Source organism: Nematolebias whitei, chromosome 8 (assembly GCF_014905685.2).
Source record: "Nematolebias whitei isolate Nwh7 chromosome 8, NemWhi1, whole genome shotgun sequence".
In the NCBI taxonomy this organism is placed as follows: Eukaryota; Metazoa; Chordata; class Actinopteri; order Cyprinodontiformes; family Rivulidae; genus Nematolebias; species Nematolebias whitei.
The window spans coordinates 50,483,833-50,503,353 of NC_056505.1; the positions used below are offsets into that span (position 1 = coordinate 50,483,833).

General features: G+C 43.5%; 1 protein-coding gene across 1 annotated transcript in view; it reads left to right on the forward strand.

The window, feature by feature from the left end:
• arid3c (AT rich interactive domain 3C (BRIGHT-like)) overlaps window positions 1-19,521 on the forward strand; it is a 184,978-nt gene that overhangs the window by 90,856 nt on the left and 74,601 nt on the right. The window contains exons 4-5 of the mRNA XM_037680773.1: window positions 4,826-5,067; window positions 9,153-9,411. Coding sequence (XP_037536701.1) covers window positions 4,826-5,067; window positions 9,153-9,411 — 501 coding nt within the window. The remainder of the gene's footprint in view (window positions 1-4,825; window positions 5,068-9,152; window positions 9,412-19,521) is intronic.

Genomic DNA, 19,521 nt, shown 5'->3' on the forward strand with positions numbered 1-19,521 from the left:
TGAGCAGATGTGCACGCATGAACACATCAACATTGAAACAGATCAGCAGCAACATGATGTGGTTTTTCACAGTGATTATTCTAGTTAGAGATTCATGAGTCTAACAGCCTCAGGGTAGAAGCTGTTACTCAGTCTATTGGTTCTACACTTAATGCTCCTCAACCTCCTTCCTGAGGGGAGTGGGGCAAAAAGTGTGTTTGCTGGGTGAGTGGGGTCCTTCATGATACAGGTGGCCCTCTTCCTGCATCTCGAGGTGTAGATGTCTGTGATGGCGGGGAGGCTGATTACGACAGATTTCTGTGCAGCCTTCACCACTCTCTGCAAAGCTTTTCTTTCTGCAGTTGTGCAGCCTCCATGCCACACGTTGATGCTGGAGCACAGGATGCTCTCCACTGCACACCTGTAGAAGGAGGTGAGGACTGAGCTTCCCAGACCAGCTCACCTCAGCCGTCTGAGGAAGTAGAGTCTCTGATGAGCTTTCTTGATCAGGCTGGTGGTGTTGTTGCTCCAGCTGAGGTTGTCATTCATGTGTACATCCAAGTACTTGTAGCTGGAGACCACTTCCACCGCAGATCCTCTTATGTTCAGGGGGGTGTAGATGTTTTTGTTCCTTCTGAAGTCCACAATCATCTCCTTTGTCTTCTTCACATTGATGTGAAGGTTATTCTCTTTGCACCAGCTCTCCAGGTGTTCCACCTCTTGCTTGTAGCTGGACTCATCATTGTTTGTGATGCATCCCACCACCGCTGTATCATCTGTAAACTTTACAATGTGACAGCCTGGATGGGTAGCTGCACAATCATATGTGAGCAGAGTAAACAGGAGGGGGCTCAACACACATCCCTGAGGAGAGCCAGTGCTGAGGGTTATGGTGGAGGAGGAGAAGTTGTGGATCCTCACTAACTGTGGTCTGTTTGTTAAAAAGTCTAGTACCCAGTTGCAAATGGAGGGGCTTAGTCCTAGTGTGGATAGTTTGTCCATCAGGGTTTGGGTGATCATGGTGTTGAAGGCAGATGTGAAGTCCACAAAGAGCATACGGACGTAAGAGTTTTTCTGCTCCAGGTGGTTGAGCGCAGTGTGGACCACAGAGGAGATGGCGTCCTCTGTTGATCGGTTCTCACGGTATGCATACTGATGAGGTTCCTCGTTGATGTTGATGGTTGTTTTGATGTGAGTCATGACCAGTTTTTCAAAGCATTTAGCGACTATCGGGGTGAGGGCCACTGACCGATAGTCATTCAGACCAGTCACTGTAGAGCTTTTTGGGACTGGGATGATGGTGGCAGTCTTCAGGCAGGTGGGAACTGTCTCCAGGGTAAGTGAGGTGTTAAAGATGTCTGCCAGCACCTCACAGAGCTGATCAGCACATTCCTTCAACACTTTTCCGGGGATGTTGTCTGGGCCAGTTGCCTTGTGCGGATTAATCCTCCTGAAGGTACTCCTTACTTCTGCTGAGGTTATAGATTATGGTGAACAGACAATGTGGGCCAGAGTGAGCAAACCCCTGCCAATACTTATGCCTCCTGAGATGGTCACAGACTGCCCAACAGCAGGCACCGCAGAAGGCACTGAGGACTTCTCAGCAGAGAACACAGTCCCGGTAAGTAATCCTTTAAAAGCATGTGAAACCGAAGAGACCCAACCGGTGGACCCAACTCTGACTGAACAAGAAAGCCTCCTCTGCGAGCTGAGACAGTCAGAGCCCACCAGATACTACCTACCATTGGCAGCTAAAGGTGTAGAGATCCAAGGATCCCACACCGAAGATGCTGTACTGTCGCTGTGGACAGATAAATCAGCTATTAACCAAGCTTTCTACGAAACATTGGTTAAAAACATTTGGGTCCAGTTCTGATCGAGAAAGCTTTCCGCTTTCCATTGTATCCCAACAGTTCACGAGTGATGACTGCGAAAGGAGTCATTAACCTGAAACTGATCTGGAACCAACGGGAACTGGTCCACCCATTCCTCGTGGTCCCAGACTTACCACATTCAACCTACATAGGCTCTGACATCTTGGTAAGAATAGGTGTCCGAGTGGACACCAGCCACAATGTACATGGTCACTAAAACCAGCCACAAAGGATCCTCCTGTGCTAGACACAGCAAAACTTTTGGCTGGACAGACCATTCTAGAGGTCTGCCAGGAATGTACACAAGATGTACCAGCCACCCAACCGTCAGCTGCGGAAAATCCCTCAGTAAGTGAGGACCCGAATCACCACTACTTTGATAGCAATATCTGCAAAGATATGACAACACTTTACGTGGATGGCTGCTCATTCCACCATGAAAAAACCTGCAAATCAGGTGTTGGAGGGATCCTCCTCCAGGACCAAGAAGAGGTCACTTTTAGCTATAAATTAGGCTCTCAGTCTTCTCAGTACGCTGAGATAGCAGGAATCCTAATAGCTCTCCAGATGGCAGTAGAACGCTCCATCCAAACGCTAGTCATCTGCACGGACTCTAATTACGCTCGACTTAGTTTCTTGTGTCATCTCGCTCGGTGGAAAAAGAACGGCTTTCTCACAAGCAACAAGAAAGTGGTCAAACTCGAAGAGCTTTTCATGGCATGTGATCACTTGGTGACATCACATGACCTACAAGTTTACTGGAAGAAGGTTCCAGGACATTCACGAGTCCTAGGCGATGACAAGCGGTATAATGACCTTGCAGACTTCCTAGCCAAGGACGGAGCCGTGAACGGCCCTCCGAGGTCCTTTGACTCCTCCTGGCTGCTCGCAAATCTGTCAGTACAACCTACAGCCGAGGTAATGGCAGTCACACGTGCTCAGGCTGCAGCCAAACCTGCTGACAACACAGTCTCTGTACAACCCGTGCTGACTGACCCAGATATCATCGAACTTCAGACGTTGGATCCTGCAATAAACTCAATGATACTGTACTTGACTGACCCAAAGAAAAACACTCCGTCCGAAGTCGACCTGGATTCCAATCCAGACCTTAAAGTCCTCTTTCAGTTGCGCAAACAGCTAAAACTAATCAAGGGCATCCTAACTTTTGCTCATGGACCGACGTCCTCATCCGTGTTCCTGGTCCCCCATGACCACAGGGGGGTGATGTTAGTTCAGGCCCATGACCTCCCGTCCGCAGGACACAAGGGAGATAATGCCACGCTGAAAGCATTAAAACAAGTTGCTTATTGGCCTGGAATGAAAAAGGATGTCAAGGACTATGTAAAAGGGTGCCTGGTCTGTGGCCAGTTTCAGCCATCCAGACCACTCCACAGAGCACCACTGCAAAGTAGAGGCATTGCATTCCCATGGTCTGACCTCCAGATCGACTGGGTTGGACCACTTACTAAGAGCACTAGAGGAAATAAATATTTTCTCACGGTAACTTGCGCATTTACCAAATGGGTAGAATGCCTACCAGCTCCTAACGACACAGCACAAACAACTGCTATGTTATTAATGAATCATGTATTTTAAAGGTTTGGACTTCCCCTCAGGGTGAACTCAGACCAAGGTACACACTTCACAACTGAAGTGATGAAAGAACTGTGGAAGATGCTAGGCATCAAAGTCAACTTCCATGTTGGCTACCACCCACAGGCCTCAGGCCACGTAGAGAGAGCAAACAGAACTGTGGTAAGTATTTTGAAGAAATGTGTAGCCGCAAACCACGAGGACCTGGACGTGAAACTCCCTCTGGTCCTCATGGCCATAAGGGCCACTCCACACACATCGACTGGCATCTCTTCCTTCGAGATGATGACGGGTCGACAAATGACTCTCCTTCTACACCTGTTGTACCAACCAGGCGATGCCACCATGGCAACAGCCTACACCACACAACAATACATGAATGACTTGGAAAAACACCTTAAAAACACCTTTGCTTTTGCCCAGAGAAACCTGGAAAAATCCACTGAAGGACGAAAGGCGTACTATGACCGAAAGGCCTCTCACGAGGAACTCCAAGTGGGAGACAGGGTCTGATACTACACGTTTGCCCCCACAACCGGGAAAGGAGAGTCCGGGACCGGAACTCTCGCCCGCAAACTGATGCCCAGGTGACTGGACCCGACCTGATAACAGACAAACTGTCTCCAGTTGTCTACCAGATCAAAATCAGCAAAGGCCAAAAAGAGCCAATTGTTAAATGGGTACATCGAAACCAGGTCAAACTACACAAGGCGTTCAATAACTCCACAGGAGACAAAGATCTCACAAACTCAGACCTCGTGGGAAAAAGGGTCGTCCAAGCAGAAACTAAATAAGTCTAAGCTTAATTAAGTGTTAAGATAACAACTCAGACGCAATAACGTGATCGAATCTGACAATCAGAGTGAGTGACGCAGTGAAACGTTGTTTTCTAGTTGCTTAATCACTACTCTTGTCGACGTTGAAACATTGTTTTCTAGTTGCTTAATCACTACTCTTGTCGACGTTGAAACGTTGTTTTCTAGTTGCTTAATCACTACTTTTGTCTATGTTGAAACGTTGTTTTCTAGTTGCTTGATCACTACTGTTGTCATTGTTGAGACATTGTTTATTTGGTTTTGGTATTGTTTCTGAACACCCCCAGCAAGAATGAATTTTGTGTGATTGTGATTTGTGTGAATTTTGTGATCCATCCATCCATTATCTTTACCCGCTCTTTCCTTTTCGGGTCGTGGGGGTCACCGGATTGGAGACCTGTCCAGATGTCCCATCACATCTTGCACAGTGCTGGATATGGGCACCAGTGACATATTCTGCACATTAAAAATAATACTTGGATTAAAAACCTGACTGAAAGTTGTTAGAAACATAAATTCACAAGTCTGATTAACCATAAAAATGGCATCTTCTTCTTTCAGGTATATGAAGTACCTTTATCCATATGAATGTGAAAAGCGCGGGCTAAGCTCCCCCGGTGAACTTCAGGCAGCTATTGACAGCAACCGACGTGAAGGCCGGAGGCAGAACTATGGTTCTGTCATCTTCAACTATTCTCCTACGGGCACACCAAACATCCTGTCCTCCCCAAAGATACAGTCCCACTTACAGATGTTGACTCACAACAGCGGCCACTTTTCCCAGTCCCCTATGATCAAGAAAGGTAAGATACGCCAGTAATGTGTAGTCCAGTCCCACCAGAACTTTTGTCCTTCATCTAGCTGGTAATTAGAACAGCAACCAGTGAAAATAAATAAAAAGCTTTCCTGTAAAATGTATTATTTTAACGTCCGTTTCACCTAAGATCTAAACCCTGTGTTAAAGATTAGCTCTAATCCTAACCAGGCACTGATAAACACTTGTTGACTATGGAGGCACAAAACCGTATTAATAGAACTATACAGTAAGAATGTGACTCGTATTGCATGCACGTACCACAGTAATGGTATATGGACTGCACTTATATGGCGCTTTTCTATCTTATCAAAACCCTCAAAGCTCTTTACAACAATCTGTGCCTCATTTACACATTCATACAGCTCTGTACTAGATCACTACAAAAGAATAATCAGAGCTTTAAATCAACATTCATACACCGATAGGACACACATTGGAGGCGATGAGGGGTTCGGTGTCTTGCCCAGGGACACTTGACATGTGACTGCTGGTGGAATCGAACCCCCAACTCTTGCATTGGAGGACGACTGCTCTAACCATCAGTGGTGGGATGTAACCAAGTACAAATACGTTGTTACTGTACTTAAGTACATTTTTCATGTATCTGTACTTTACTTAAGTAGAGTTAAATGTGGGTACTTTACACTTTTACTTCACTACATTTTACATCAAGTATCTGTACTTTCTACTACACTACATTTCTATAACGCGTTGCGTTACAAGTTACATTCATGTTGCGGCTTTTTGATTTGTTTGTTACTTTGAAAGTAACCAATGGTGAGAGGAGAGCTGGTCCATTGAATCACTGCAAAGTGGGCAGGTAACATTAGGCCTGCCTTCAAGAAGAGCTGGACCAATGACATATATTCTAGTATATATGTCACTGAGCTGGGCGCAGCTGCAGCATCGCTAACACACCCAAAATGTATTCCACCACAAGAGAGTCAGTCAGAAGATATGCTCCACCCATGGCCTTATTGAAAGACTGCTCAGTCTGGGACAGGCATTTTGGGTTTTCATGAGCTGTATGCCATAATCATCAGTATTAAAACAATTAAAGACCTGAAATATTTCAGTTGGAGTGCAATGAACCTGAAATATATGAAAGTTTCATTTTTATCATTACATTATGGAAAATAATGACCTTTATCACAATATGCTAATTTTTTGAGAAGGACCTGTAGTTTATTTCCACACTGTAGCAACTTTTGATACATTGGTTAACTGTTTGAAGAGCACACATTTAATGAACTATTGTTGTCAAATCTTAATTTTTATTTTTGTAATTTTTAATTATTTAACTTTTGTGTCTTTTGTTGTCAGTTTTTTTAGAGATGCTGCTGTAGTTGTCCTGCGACTCACTGTAAAGGGCAGTGTTGCCAGATGGGAAATGGAAGCATTGTACCAGTAGCTTAAAATGAATATATTTCGAGAAAAAATATTGTACACATCCAGTTTTCATTTTAAAGCATTTCAAAATTATCTAAAAAAGTTAAGTCTGGTCCTCTGGACATTCAAAAAAAACAAAACAAAGCAAATCAACAAAAAAATGTAGAAACGTTTCGTCTCTCATCCGAGAGACTTCCTCAGTCTGAGGTGCTGTATTCAGCTCAGTCTCTTAAATAGCACCGTCTCAGGGTGGATCAACCAGTTTTGCTGCTGACAACCAAAACCAGCTGATCACATGCTCAAGAAGGACCATCAGCCTAACAATGGATCATTAGCACCTGATGGCTGTTTACTGTTCACAGAGGGCTGAGTGATACTAGCAATCACAGCATTGTAAGAGGGGGACAGTTGAACCCGGAGGCTCCACCCCTGTTTAATGATGGACGGTTTCTTTTCACAAAGATGGCCTCCTTTACTCTTCTCTCAAACCATCGTTCCTCTCTGTCCAGGATGTGAACATCTTCATCCCTGAAAGAGTGACCGCTGGCCTGGAGATGAGTGTAGACCTCAGAGTCCTGGCCTGATGATGTTGATCTTCTGTGCTGGGCCATCCTTTTGGCCAGTGGCTGTTTAGTTTCCCCGATGTAAGACTGATCACCCTCCTGACACTGAACAACATACACAATATTACTCTGTTTGTGCCGGGGGACTGGATCTTTGGGATGAACCAGTCTTTGCCGTAATGTATTTTGGGGTTTAAAAGCCACTGGGACGTTATGTTTAGAAAATAAACGTCTCAGTTTCTCTGATACCCCCTCAACATATGGAATGACCACTGGTCTGGGTCTGGGTTCCTCCTTTTCACCTGTTGGCTGACTGGAGTCCTGTTTGGGTTTCTTCTCTGCTTTCAGGAAGGCCCAGTTAGGATATCCACATTGCTCTAGAGCCTGTCTTGTGTGGGATTTCTCCTTCTGCCTGGCTCCTGAGTTAGTGGGGACGCTGTCTGCTCTGTGATACAGAGTCCTGATGACTCCTAACTTGTGCTCCAAAGGGTGATGGGAGTCAAACTGCAAATACTGGTCTGTGTGTGTGGGTTTGCGGTACACCCCAGTTTGCAAATGTCCTCTATCAGAGACTGAGACCTCACAGTCCAAGAAAGCCAACCTGCCATTTTTTACATCTTCTCGTGTGAACTTGATGTATTTATCCACAGAGTTGATGTGGTCAGTAAAATGTTGGACTTCCTGAGATTTGATTTTAACCCAGGTGTCGTCAACATACCTGAACCAATGACTTGGTGGTGTCCCTGAAAAGGACGTCAAGGCTCTCTTTTCTACCTCCTCCATGTACAGGTTGGCAACAATAGGAGAAACTGGAGACCCCATAGCACACCCATGTTTCTGCCTATAATATTGCTCCCCATATGTGAAGTAGGTTGACTGCAGGCACAGTTTCAAGAGTTGACACAGTTGTTCTGTGGAAAGCGTGGTCCTGCTGCTCAGAGTGGTGTCTGATTTTAATTTTAAACTGACCACCTCTACTGCATCATCAACAGGAATGCACGTAAAGAGTGATGTGACATCAAAAGAGACCATTGTTTCATCAGTCTCCATGATGACATCCCTCACCTTGTCCACAAAGTCCATGGTGTTCTGTATGTGGTGTTCTGAGCTGCCAACTACACTACTCCTCTGTTGATCAGTTCTCACGGTATGCATACTGATGAGGGTCCTCGTTGATGTTGATGGTTGTTTTGATGTGAGTCATGCCCAGTTTTTCGAAGCATTTAGCGACTATCGGGGTGAGGGCCACTGGCCGATAGTCATTATTTTGATCCACCACATGTACCACATGTGGTGCGAATGACATTAAAGAATCTCTGACTCTCTGACCTGTTTGCACTGGATTTCCTTTGGAAAATCTCAGTCAAAAGAAGAGGAAAAAACTAGTAATGCAGGCTGAGTAATGAAACTAACAAATTAACTTGTACATTCCTCCGACTGTACCTTTCCTACTCTGTAGGTTCTAAGGCCGTCACCAGCATCTTCCACTCTGCTATTTGGCCTGCAATTTGTAGCTATCCACTTCAATATAGTATTTGTTACAGTTCAGTGCTGCAGTGCTTACAGATAACTTTACTTCTATCCACCTTACCATCAAGAAACGTTTTAAACAGTAATGCCCCATTTAAAAGTCTTTCTCCATGTTTCTGTCCTCACTGCTCAGTTTCTGATAGGGTCCACGTGAGTGCCGTGTGGCAGCAGCCCTACAAAACAAAGGCTCTCATTGGTTGAGATGTGTGATGATGCCCATCCATAACCAGTAGTGATCAATATCCCGCCCCCTGCGACCAACCAGTTTGTGCATTTACAGCCACAGACATATGTTCACTGCCATATCACAGCCACTGAGAACCACAATTAAAAATTAGGAAAAATAAACTCAACAGTGTTAACGCGTTAAAAAAATAGTTGCCATTAATCATTTGCAGTGTTAACACAATAATAACTCATTAACGTGCCCAGCACTAATATATATAGTGGCGCTTGAAAGCTGTGAACCCTTTGTAGTGAAGGTTTGTAAACCTGAAAGACTACTGAAATACAAACTGAAGTTTGTAAAGCCAGCACCATGTGCTTCATTTAAGTACATGAACGTAATATTACTGTTTTGTCTCTCCAGAGGGCCCTGGGATGGGCAGTTGTCTACCGAGTAGGACGGCTCTTCCTCTGTCACCTGGAGACCATCATCAGGCAACAGTGACCCAGTCATCAGCTCTGGAGCACATCAGACAAAAACTGGAAATCAGTGAACCACCACAGAAGATTATGATAATTGCAGAAGAGCAGCAGAGGATCATGGAGCACACTTTGCAGAACCTCAGAACTATGGCCTCCCAGCCACCTCTCAACATCAAAGTCAACAACAAAGGTGACACTCTGTGATGTCTGAGTTGGACTCTGACTGTTTTTATTCTGTTTTGCTTCGTCATCATTTGCAGTAAATCTGTTTTGTTCAAGGCTATGTTCACAGTGTGCAGTGTCTCAGCCAATCAGAGTGCTCTCAGGCACCTTGCAATTAGAGGAACTTTATAGTAGTGCTGAGCGATGTATCGAATATACTCTATGTATCGCAAGTTTTTCAATTTACAATGGTTAAAATGGCTCTATTGCAACCATCGAGTATTATTAGACTTGAGAATCTGTGTAGTTCGTGTTCTCCCATCTGCATCAACTGCACGCAGCCCTCCTTCTCCTTCACTGAATACAAACACAGCCCCTCACTCATGCACACTCCCTTCACTTCCTGCTTCGCCAGGTGGGCAGGAGTTTAGGACAAGTAAACACGGGACAGGATATCGAAGAGCAGCTTAGCTGCTGAGCAAAAAGAAAAACAACGGCTGTTGTTTGGAGATGGTTTGGATTTAAATTGTCAGGTGAGCAGCAGAAAAATGTTTTCTGTAGACAAGCTGATAACAAGTCCCAACAAAAGGTCGGCACTATGAATCTTTTTCACCATTTAAAACAGCGTGGACAAGTGGAGTATGAAGCGTGTGTGAAGCTGCAGCTCTGACAGACCTCAGCCTCCTTCTCTGAGACAAACCACGGCTCAGAACTCATTTAGCCGTGCTGTGCCTCATGACAGGAAAAGTGAGAGGTAGTGCAACATTAATAAATCATCATCTTATCATATTGCTAAAGACACGGTCCCAGTCTCAACTGTGGAACAAGATGGCTAAAGTTAGCCATCTTGTTAGCTGCTAAGGACCGTGTCTTTGGCAATATGATAAGATGATGATTTATTAATGTTGCACTACCTCTCACTAAAAGACTTGAAAATCTGTTCACAGTAGTTCTTCTTTTTCTGCCTGTAAAGTGCCCTGACACAACTTTTTTGTGATTTGGTGATATATAAATAAACTGAATTGAACTGAACTGAACTGAACTGAATTGAACTGAACTGAACTGAATTGAACTGAACTGAACTGAATTGAATTGAATTGAATTGAACTGAACTGAATTGAACTGAACTGAATTGAATTGAATTGAATTGAACTGAATTGAATTGAATTGAACTGAATTGAACTGAACTGAATTGAATTGAATTGAATTGAATTGAATTGAACTGAATTGAATTGAATTGAACTGAATTGAATTGAATTGAACTGAATTGAATTGAATTGAACTGAATTGAATTGAATTGCCTGTGTGTGCCACCAACTTCACGCAGCCCCTCCTCCTCCCTCACTGAATACAACAAGCAGCCCCCCTCACTGCTGCTTCACTCACGCTTACTAACGTCGTGAAGGCAGCGCTGCTGAAGAAGATTTTTATTAAATATATGCAAATAGCTTTTTTAGACATTTATTTTGTACATTTACAGCTGCTTGTTAATAAATGTGCCTGTTTGACAACTGGGACAAAGCTTTGACTCAGAAATATATTTTGTTATTACTTTATGGAAAGAAAAATATATTGAGCTCTATATTGTATACAGCGATTTAGCTTAAAAATATTGAGATATTGGATGGACTCAAGATGGCGCTGAGCATGTAAGCTGCATCGTGGGGGAGATCCCGTTTGTCCTGCTGGAAAGCCATATTGTATGACTGTCCCTGGCCCTACCGCCTCTGGACTGAACTTTGTTTTTTAAAAACTGATGGCGCCGCATATGAGAAGCAAAAAGCTAGTAAGATGATCTCAAAGCAGAGAAAGTCAAAAGTTCTGACTTCATCTCCCCCATGGCCTATTGGACCGTCATGATGAAAATGCTAATGACGCGACAGGTGCAGTGGGGAGCCCCCCTCTGCGCAGTGAGCTGCAGTTTTTAAATTAGGCTTAAGACTTTCCTTTTTGATAAATCCTATAGTTAGGGTCGGCTTGGGTTTCCTGAGCTGTCCCTTAGTTCTGCTGCTATAGGCTTAGACTGCTGGAGGACAAACTGACCACACTTTTCACTCTGCTGCTGTCTTTACTTACTCTGCTCAACCTGTTCTGTATTTGTAATTATTTTTTCTATCCTTAACATGTGTTTTTGTCTTTTAAATACACCTGGACCTATATCTGGACCTGGACCTATACCTGGACCTGGACCTATACCTGGACCTACCATTCTGTGTTCGTCTGTCTCTCCTTCCTGTCCTCTCAACCAGCTGGTCAAAGCAGATGGTCTCTTGTCCTGAGTCTGGTTCTGCTGGAGGTTTCTTCCTTTTAAAAGGGAGTTTTTCTTTCCACTGTCTCCACTGTGCTTGCTCAGGATGGGAGACTGCAACGAAGCCAAGATTCAACTTGTCTGCTGGATTCCTTAGATAGAGAACTTTACTAACTGGCTTTTATGTGAATGTTCCTGTAAAGTGCCCTGAGACAACTTTGTTGTGATTTGGTGCTGTAGAAATAAACTGAATTGAATTGAACTGAATTGAGTCAGGGGAGGCATTGTCTCACCTGTCATCATGACAAGTAAAATACTGACAATGATAAGAGAAAATACATTTGACCACTTGACTGTTCTGTAAAAGTGTTTAATAAAAGTGTTTTCTGAATTATTTCAACACTTCAGTGGTCAAAATCACAGACTTTACGCATTGTCTTTTCAAACAATGCGGGGTGAGGCAGTGTAGTGCTCTGGTTGACCTCTGGGGGTGCTGTGTCATATACAATATATGAAGTAGGTGGTTGGTGCATGCCCATTGCTGTCTCTCTTTATATCGCCAATATACATGTTTGATTACACATGTACTGCACATGCTGATGTTCTACAGTCTATCTAATATATTGAATGAATGTGTGTGACATATTTCTGCTTTCTAATTGGTCATAATGCATGCTGAAAAACACAAGAGGTGCGGCAGGATATACCTTGCCGCACCGATAGGGGGCAGTGCTGCCCCATAGGGACAATGCAGCAGGTGCAGTCTCTGTGCGTTCTTCTGTTACACAGAGGGGCCGTAGAGGTGAAGTAAACAGTACACTCATTTAAATTTGTTTAGACAAAACGGAAGATCATATCTCAAAACTAAAGGATTTTTCTAAACTAGATGAGTCATACACATAAAACAAATGGATTAATAAAATACATTAAGCATGAATGCAATGCTGTTTTTGACATAGCCAGAGTTTAACTTGTTTTTTAAACATATTAAATCTGGTTACAAACTTTAAATTGACGGGGAGTGAGTTATAAATTGCAGATCCTCTCACAGAGAGAGAACTTTGAACAAAAGTGGTTCTAGGAAAAGGAACCTTAGTCGCCATTTAAAGCTGCTCTGGTAGATCTGCTGCAGCCCTGCAGTTTCTGTATAATTACTTAATGTTTGGGTCCATTTAAGCATCTGAAAATCAATTTTTTATTAAAAAATAAAATAAAATAAAATAAATTGGAAAATTCTAGACTACCAAACTTAGCTAAAATATTACAGTGATCAAATTTGATTGGCTTTTGGTATAAACAGGGCCAGATTAACACTTCGCTGTACCCTGGGCAACAATCTTCAAGGGCCTCATCATCACGACCCCAAAATCACCATAATCTAGCAAAATACAGAATAAATTACCATAATATACAGTAAATATACTTAAAATTCTAACTATCAAGTGTATTTTGATGTATAAAAATCCATCTGATCATGGAACTATAAATGCTACTACGTCCTCTTGTTGACACAAATCATCAAGACTGAGTTAAGTTGAACGCACTTTGAACACCACATGACACCATATGTGTACTTGTTTAGCAACGTGATGGCCATTGGAGCCAGAAGCATTTGTAATGGGGTGGGGGGGGGGGCACAGTGTTTGGAGGCGGGGGTGGGGGTGGGGGTATGGTGGTCCTCCCCCAGAAAATTTTGAATAGATGCCATTTCCTGCATTCTGGTGTATTTTAACGGTTGTTAAACATCTACTTTTACAACAAAGTTCATGCTCAGTAATCCAGGTATGCAGTTACCTGGATTACTGAGCATGGACTTTGTTGTTTTCAACCAGTTTGACATGACTGGCAACAAGGAAGAGGGCCGGCAATGGAGGAGGGGGTGTGGCAAAGAGACCATCTTAGCACCAACATAACTTGACATTTAACTTGTATGATCTAAGTCTAATGAGGTTTAAAAATCATTAATACTGTTTCACAGTTGATTTAAATGAGTGGTTCACTTCAACATTTAGAAATGGTATGAACTAAACACACTTTTGATTATCAAGATATTGTAAAATAGTAATGATAATATAAAAAAGAGTGTTCTTTCAATCGATTAATTCAGGATACAATTAAATAGTCTCTTGATGAGATAATTTGTATTTCTGGATTCAAATCAATGAAATAACAGTTCCTGTCCCCTGAAGGTCCTCAGAGACAGATTGATGTAGGAGGTCTAGTTCACTACAGGAGTAAGCTGTTGGGGGAAGAATCAGTTTTGTTGTGTTTCCTTGACTGATGAAGCCTTCTGGATGGAAAGTGAAACGTTTCAGAAAAAAAAAAACTCTCCAGATGACCTGACTGAAAATTGTTGGCATCTAGTTTTACCTGCACAAGTAAACACTTGATTTAATAACTATTTTAGAGCTAATGGCACAACAAGAAGTAACCTGACCAACAGCTGATTCAATGAATTAAAAATATTATATATTCAAAGGTGATGATTTGATGCCCACATTAAAATTAAATATCTGTAACTTAGTTGACTTCAAATGTAATAAGATTATCAATGAATGTTTGCAACAAAAGGATTTATTGATTATAACAAAGATTCCTTCAAGAAACCTCCCAATATAAATCATAAAACCAGTATGACTTCTGCTCATTCTAAATTTGTCCAATGGCCTAAATCTTCTAAAGTGAAGGAGAATCATTTAAAAATAATAAATAAGATATATCCTGTAGCCATGTTTCTGCAAAGAAGATTTAAATTTGATGTTGATTTGTGTCTTTTGTAAATCACAAGATGAATCCCTCGAGTATTTTTTTATTTTTTCATGTCAATACAAAGTGTTTGGTCAGACATCAGAAACTGGATTAATCTCAAACTTAACATTCCTTCTTTTCATGCTGATGACATTTTACTTTATGTGGATAACTGAAGCTCAGCTTTCTCTGATGCCATAAATATAGTCGTACTTACAGCAAAGTACCACATTCACTGTAGTAAGATGAGGGATAATAATCCTTCCTTCCTGTTTGATGAACCATTTGAAGTCATACTATTCTTCATTAAGTAGATTAAAAATCTGCAAAACTGCTAGAATCATCTCACAACAGATACAAACTTATTGTTTTAATTAAGGCAATGTTTCTCAAGAAAAAAAACTGTTGAGCTTGTCAGCAGGTAAGGGGCGTTTACCTTCGGAACAAATTGAGGTTGTCGATTTGTCAGTTACTGACACGCCCTCTGGGTTGGTTGACAGGTCGCACCGTCGAGGATCCGACTTAAAAAAAAAACGAAAGCTGCAGCAGCCGGCGCTGGGAAGAGGCTTTGCGGCCCAAATGCAGCGGATGCGCAGCAATCGCTCTTTGCAGCGCAGAGCTCCAAGATGACCAGATATTTTGCTTGTGCCGTCACTGCCCAGGGTCCCTTAGAGATCGTGGGCCCCGGGCACTTGCCCAGTTGCCTATATGGTTAATCTGGCCTTGGGTATAAAACCTTCAAGGCCCGATTGTAGAGACTTTCCAATGATTTAAGTGTAGTTGGTGTCTGTGACCAGACAGTAACTCCATGAGACCAATGTGAGACTTCCAGTAAGATGGCGCCCGTGTACATGGCTTGCAATCCACCTCTGCTGATGGTGTTCGGATTATTTTTGTTTTTTGTATTCCTCATCAATGACATCAACTCTCTGCTGGTGTATGACAGACAACAACTTTTGGATCTTAGTTTTTCTGTCACTGAAGTCACTTATTTTGACCATTATCAGCGTACCTCTGGACCCCACCCCCTCCTCCCCCCCTGCTGGCGGACGTGCCAGCTTACCTTCGCTGCGCTCCTCACCTCCCTGCCCGGAGATCTCGCTTCAGACGCCGGGGAAAACGTGCTGGTCAGCTGGTGAAGCTGAAAGCTCTGCGCGCTACATCTTCCTCTTCAGCTGTCGGTCATGGTCTCCAGCTTCCTGTGTGCCTGGACCAGGTAACCAGCGGGAGTTGTCAGCCGGTGCACAGCCCGGACCGACCTGGAGGGGTTGTTATTGAAAACCTGCGGCCATTAGCGTGCACTAACTCCACCGCTGCTGGCTCTACTTTGGACAATATCCGGATGTGTTTGGTCAACGCAAGATCTGTTACCAACAAAACTTTTATCCTCAGGGACTACTTTCAAGAGCACGATCTGGACTTTCTGTGCATCACAGAGACTTGGATGTTTCCGGGTGAGTCCAGCGCCTTGACGGAATTACTGCCACCGAACAGTCTGTGTTTTAACGCCCCGCGGCCATCAGGCCGGCGCGGTGGTGGATTATTAACAATATTCAAATCAACTTTTGACTGTAAACAACTGCCCATCCCAGTTTCCCGCGCCAGCTTTGAGCTGAGCGTCTTTGAACTCTGACATTCACCTGCGACGTTATTTGCACTCGTCTACCGTCCACCTCGGTCTAAGGATTTCATAAATGAGTTTTCTGACTTCTTGGCTGAAATCACACCAAAATATGAGCATGTTTTCATTATTGGTGACTTTAAATTGCACGTGTGCTGTCAGGAGAAGCCCTTGGTTAAGGACTTTTTAGATTTATTGGACTCATTTAATCTAATTCAGCATGTAAACGGTCCCACCCAAGAGCGTGGACATACACTGGACCTTGTTTTAACTCATGATGTGACTGTTAATAATCTTGTTATTGGTGATAATGTTTTTTCAGACCACATGCCAGTCCGGTTTGAGTTCACCCTCCCCCATCTAACTCCTAAGTCGTGCATTCCTGCACGTCGCACTCGGACCATTAACCACTTCACTGCCACACGTTTCACAGATGTTTATAACTCTGAAATGATCATTCAGGCCTCAGTGTTTCTCACCACCACTGAGGAGCTGACATCCCAGTTCAACTCTGTCTGCTTAAAGACTATGGATCATGTTGCACCTGTTAAAACCAAAAAATCAAAACTCAGAGCAGAACCTTGGCTGAGTGACGTCACCAAGGCCGCTAGGCAGCAATGTAGGAGGGCGGAACAAAAGTGGAGGAAAGACAGGCTGCAGGTCTCTTTCCAGATACTTAAAGAGAGTTGGCGCTATTATCAGAAAGCAGTGAAAGCTGCTAAATCAAAATTCTTCTCTGATATAATTACCTCAAACTCTCACAACCCACGTGTCCTCCACCCTAAACTCTGTTCTCCACCTCACTGAACCATCACCTCTGGAAGCCTCAACTGAGCTGTGCGACAACTTCTTACATTTCTTTTTGGATAAAATTGTGACCACCAGGGCTCTCATTTCCCCTCCAACTCATGACCCATCCATCCCACCTCAATCTGTAGCTCCTTTTGACCATTTTGAACCCATCACTCTATCTTCTCTAGAGCAGGTCATGTGCAGCTTGAAACCTTCTGTCTCCCCCTTTGATGTGGTCCCCCCTCGACTACTAAAGGAGGTGTTTCCAACTCTAGATCCGTCCATTCTTGCCATAGTAAACAGTAGTTTATCCACTGGCGTGTGCCAAAAGCCTTTAAACATGCTGCCGTCCAGCCTCTCCTGAAAAAACCAAACCTTGACCCCTCAGTCATTTCCAACTACCGGCCTGTCTCCAAACTCCCATTTGTTTCTAAAGTACTGGAGAAAATAGTCGAGTCCCAGATGAAGTGCTTCCTGGAGGATCACGCCATCTTAGAGCTTTTCCAATCTGGCTTTAAACCTCTCCACAGCACTGAAACTGCCCTGCTGAAGGTCTTTAACGACATCTTCAGATTCACAGATACCGGTGATTCTGTGCTTCTTGTCCTGTTGGACCTCACAGCCGCCTTTGACACCATCGACCATGAGATCCTCGTTGCTAGGTTGGAGCAGTGGGTGGGCATCACAGGATCAGCCCTCAATTGGTTCAGATCTTACCTCACTGACAGATCCTTTTGTGTCTCCATCAAGGATTTTAGTTCCACAGAGGCAGAGCTTAAATGGGGGGTTCCGCAGGGGTCCATACTGGGTCCCCTCCTATTCTCTTTATACCTGCTGCCGCTTGGTGCTATTTTCCGGAAACACAACATGCCCTTCCACTTCTATGCCGATGACTGTCAAATTTACTTCCCCCTAAGACACAATGGTACATGCTCTATTCAACCGCTGCTCAACTGCCTGGCTGACATCAGGGACTGGATGGCTTTAAATTTCTTAAGTTTCAATGAAAAGAAGTCTGAAGTCATGTTGTTCCCTCCCAACGACATGATCACAAACCACTGCATCGACCTCTCCACTCTAACCCTGTCAGAAAAGCAAAGAGTCACTAATCTGGGCGTGATAATGGACCCTTCCCTGAAACTTAACAATCATGTAAACATGATTGTTAAATCATGCTTCTTCCAACTGAGGCGGCTGTCTAAACTGAAGCCCATACTGTCCAAAAATAACCTGGAGACAGTAATACATGCATTCATTACATCTAGGCTTGATTATTGCAATTCACTCCTGTTTGGTATCAGTCAGACCTCCATTGAACGACTACAACTGGTCCAGAATGCAGCAGCCTGAGTTTTAACCAGTACAGGCAAAAGAGAGCACATTACACCAGTTTTGGCCTCACTGCACCGGTTACCAGTTCACTTTCAAATCCAGTTCAAAATACTCCTGTATGTCTACAAATCACTGAACAGTGTCTCCCCCCCCCCCCCCATCTCTCTGATTTGCTACAACTGTATGTCCCACCACGTTCCCTGAGGTCAGCGGACCAGTTGCTCCTCACAGTTCCAGGAACTCGTCTTAAGCGCAGAGGTGACAGGGCCTTCTCTGTAGCAGGACCAAGACTCTGGAACGAGTTACCTCTGCTTGTCAGACAGGCCCCCTCCCTCTCGGTTTTCAAGTCCCGTTTAAAAACTCACTACTATTCAGCAGCGTTCAACACAAGATGATCTGTGTTTTGATCCTGTATGCTCCACACTGGTTTGTCGTCATTATCTGCATCGTTTTTCGTCTATATTCTGATTTACCTCATTTTGTATTTTGCTTTGTGTGCTACCAGTTGTTTTGTCGCTACAGCACTTTGGTTGACCTTGTTGCTGTTTTAAGTGCTTTATAAATAAAGTGGTATGGTAATGTGAAAGCATCACTGAGTTGAAGAATATCTCTGCTCAATGAAGTGTAAAACATTTTCTAATAATTTTAAAACAATTTATGTTGAAATATATGCTTCTATTTTGGGTTCATATATGTAAGCATCAATTTCAGACAGTCAGTACCTCACCTGTCACAAAGCTCACCGCACGTCACTGCCTCTGCGAAGCGCTGATGGGAAAGATGTGTTAACTCTGAAGTCAGAGCTCCTGACTTCTATTAGAGCTGAAATTGTGACATTGATTAGGATGGAACTAAGAGCAGTTCTGATGGAGGATTTAAATTTATCAAGAGTGAACTGTGGGCGGTTCGGGAGGAGCTGATGGGCACCACCACGGGTTTCAGAACTGAACTCGACCGAGTGACTTTTGCTGCTGTAGAGACTAGAGAATATATTTCTTCAAACGCAGATAAGCTGAAAAAGCTGTGTGGGACAGTGGTAGATTTACTTTTTTTTTTTTCTAACTGGCTTTCTAATGAGGCACATGCTTTTCTCCCCGCTCCCTGTTCTCCTACTGTTTTGTTGCTCTCTGTCTGTGTATCAGAACAGCTCCTATTTTTACACATCTTCCGAAATGAAAACTACTGTTTTGGATCTGACCAACTGGACTTTCGACGTAAATGACAAAATTCAATTCAATTCAGTTTATTTATATAGGGCCAATATATAGCGTGGGAGTTTTCCCAACCAGTCTACTTTGTGGACTTGGAGAAGGCATTCGACCGTGTCCCTCGGGGAACCCTGTGGGGGGTACTCTGGGAGTATCTATGGGGTACAGGGCCCTTTGATACGGGCTGTTAGGTCCCTGT